Source organism: Sinocyclocheilus anshuiensis, unplaced genomic scaffold, assembly GCF_001515605.1.
Source record: "Sinocyclocheilus anshuiensis isolate Anshui unplaced genomic scaffold, SAMN03320099.WGS_v1.1 scaffold167, whole genome shotgun sequence".
Lineage (NCBI taxonomy): Eukaryota > Metazoa > Chordata > Actinopteri > Cypriniformes > Cyprinidae > Sinocyclocheilus > Sinocyclocheilus anshuiensis.
In genome coordinates, this window is record NW_015552552.1 from 844,208 (window position 1) to 847,244 (window position 3,037).

Below are 3,037 nucleotides of genomic sequence, written 5' to 3' on the forward strand. Positions count from 1 at the left end.
TCCTCGTCTGCATGTGCTCTCTTTGAAATAGGAATCGTTGCCACATTTCTTGTTAACATCTTTAATTTATCGCTGTCTCGTTTGTATTTGGACAGTTTGGAGAAAGCCTCACCAAACCTGACTAGCCAGGCATTTGCGATCACAGGAACTTGAAGACACTTGTACAAACGCGGATGGGTGACATGAATGGAGATGGCTCCAGATTGGCGATGTAGTATTTGGTTTCCCAACAAGGTCCATCGCCCAACAAAAAATTAATTTGCTAAATGCATAAACTGTATTTTCCTGCGCTCAAACCTGCCAATCTAAAGGAAACGCTGTATATGGCGTTTGAGGTAATTTGTGAATTACCATAGACTTATAGTCTAAATAAAACATTTTGCAACTATTACTGTTATTACACTTGTATACAAAACTTCGTATTATGCTTGTTATAGAGTGCGTGACGTCACGTGCACTACCGCCGGTTGTCATGGCGACCGTCACAGCCCTACTGCCCAGAATGTAGTAGAATGTAACAGATTTTTATTGGTCTTTATGTAAAGTCATTGCTTCATTTTTAACCATTTATTGCTATTTAATATGCTTTCAAAGTGAAGAAAATATATTTTTACCCATAGACAGTATCATGCAGTAGAAGACGACATTCTTTGTAAAACTAACACATTCAAAATGATGCTTAATTTTAATACAGGTTATTACCAAGCTGCATAACCTGATGCCTCTGGAGATTCTGATGCCAGACACTGCTAGTGTGAGAGGACAAGGAACCAAACTCTACACCCTCATCACAGAGACTTTCCCGGTATCATACATGTTTACTGCATCTATCCTGGCTATAAATCAGGGCTGGGTGACTTACAATTTACAGGCTGTAAATTAAAACTATTGTTAGAGATTATGCACACACCTTCATCTGATTTAATTCAGAATTACAGCTGCTTCTTTACACTGAGTGCAGAATATTTGCTTTTGCTATGTGTGCAGTCAGTCACATTCACTGCCGTTCAGAGGAAGTACTTCAATGAGAAGAAGGGCCTGGAGTACATACAGCAGCTCTGTGTCCCTGAGTTCAGCACTGTCCTAATGGAGGTGCAAACCAAGTAAGTAATGGATTCCCAGGGTTCTTTTTCAAGTTTTTGTTTTAATTCCAGGATTCTGGATGTACATAAGTCACATTATTAGTAGTAGTATAGGAACTCCTCCTACATGTCCTCATAAAAATTCTCAAAATAAACATGATCTCAGAGGTGACCTTTCATTGTGTCAGTGTGAATTATTTGCCAGTTTCAATTCTGTTTCAGATGAGTGATATGAATGTGTTTTTATAAATGCAATAATGTGTAATAACTCTGTATGATAAATTTGATTAAACAATATCAAATGAAACATCTCTGTCTGTAGATACTACTGCCTGGCTTCTGCATCTGCCCTACTAAAATACTTTGAGTTTGTTCAGAACTCAATATATGCTCCTAAGTCACTGAAAGTGATCTTCACCGGCAGTGAGCAGACAGCCATGATTGATGCAATATCAGCCAGCAACTTGGAGCTAGTAGTGAACCACAGAGATCACAGGTTAGAGGACATTATGCAGTTTTATGTTGACCTGCATATATTTATGTTACAGAATTCGAACTGAAAGTACCACAAAGATTTCGAACACCTGTCATCCACAAAGATCTACATATCTCCTATCCCAAGCTTAGCATTGTTTCACACACTTTATCATATTTAAGTAAAAAAGCACACAGATTTCTATTGCATTAGAGGGGACATATAGAGGTGCACAGAAAGCTGTGCCTTTGTAATATGTTGTAATTATGAACTATGTTGATTATACTCATAATTTGTCTGAGTGTCTGAATGTCAGTAACCATATGCCGTTGTATGCAGAAGTAAAAACACTCTGTTTGGGGTCTTGAACTACACTAAGACTGCTGGTGGGGAGCGACGGTTACGCTCTAATATTCTTGAGCCCCTGCTGGATGTGGTCACTATCAACTCACGCCTGGACACCATACAGGTGATTACCTGTTATCTGTCTGCCTTTTTTCATTCTGTTGTCTTGTCATTAATCAAATAATCTTCTCTTTGATCCATTTCCAGGAGCTGCTGCAAAATGAGGAGCTCTTCTTTGGTCTGAAGAATGGTAATAACACTACATTTCATATGTCTCAGTTAGGGAATATTGTTCCAGGATCTTTTTCTCCTCGTTTCACCCTTTTGTTTGAGGCTCTTTTGCTTGTGATTATATGTTTTGTTTTTTTTAGGTCTGTACTGCACCACATGCATAAGCAGTTTACTAAAGTTGTGATTTCACACTGAAGGTGTTACTGGGTAACAGTTCCTCTATATAGTAAAAAGTTATTTCTAGGTTACTGTATTGAGAATTTGCATTTGTAACAGCCATTGTTATCAGGAGATATTATTGCAAACTTAGTGAAATATAATTTACATGAGGAGGAATGCCACATTTACTTTGTTATTAGCCTAATTACACAGATTACACAGACTGTCAATTTATTTTTTTCAATTATTTGTGAGTACTGAGTTGAATACAATAACAAATAACAAAATTCACAAAAAACAGGTTACCAAACTTTACAGCGAATACTGTAAACTGTCCATATGGGTGCTAAAAAATATGCACAGCTTACTGCTGTTTATGTATGAAACAGGCCTTACTTGTTATTGAGTAATTTGTTGGTGATTTCAAAAGCTCTTAAGCTCCTGAATCACACCTACATGGAACTGCACACACAATTATAAAATATTAATATTAACCAGATGCCTAAATGTTTGGCTGGCACCACACCATGGCGGGACTTTATTTTAAATTTTTTATACTTTATTTTTTGACAGATTTTGTTTTAGAACACACAAACAGAAAACAGAAACCAAAATATCTACCACAAGACACTCGGGTTCACAGAGGAAAAAATTAATAATTTAATAATTTTTAAATTATAATTTAAAAATAATTAAAAAAAAAAAAATAAATAAATAGAAAAGAAAAAAAAAAAAAATTAACGAC

At 36.2% G+C, this 3,037-nt stretch overlaps 1 protein-coding gene across 1 annotated transcript in view; it reads left to right on the forward strand.

The window, feature by feature from the left end:
• Positions 1-3,037, forward strand: part of msh4 (mutS homolog 4) — a 17,022-nt gene that overhangs the window by 3,677 nt on the left and 10,308 nt on the right. The window contains exons 3-7 of the mRNA XM_016455016.1: positions 695-805; positions 988-1,103; positions 1,405-1,578; positions 1,897-2,026; positions 2,110-2,152. Of these exons, the coding sequence (XP_016310502.1) occupies positions 695-805; positions 988-1,103; positions 1,405-1,578; positions 1,897-2,026; positions 2,110-2,152 (574 nt within the window). The remainder of the gene's footprint in view (positions 1-694; positions 806-987; positions 1,104-1,404; positions 1,579-1,896; positions 2,027-2,109; positions 2,153-3,037) is intronic.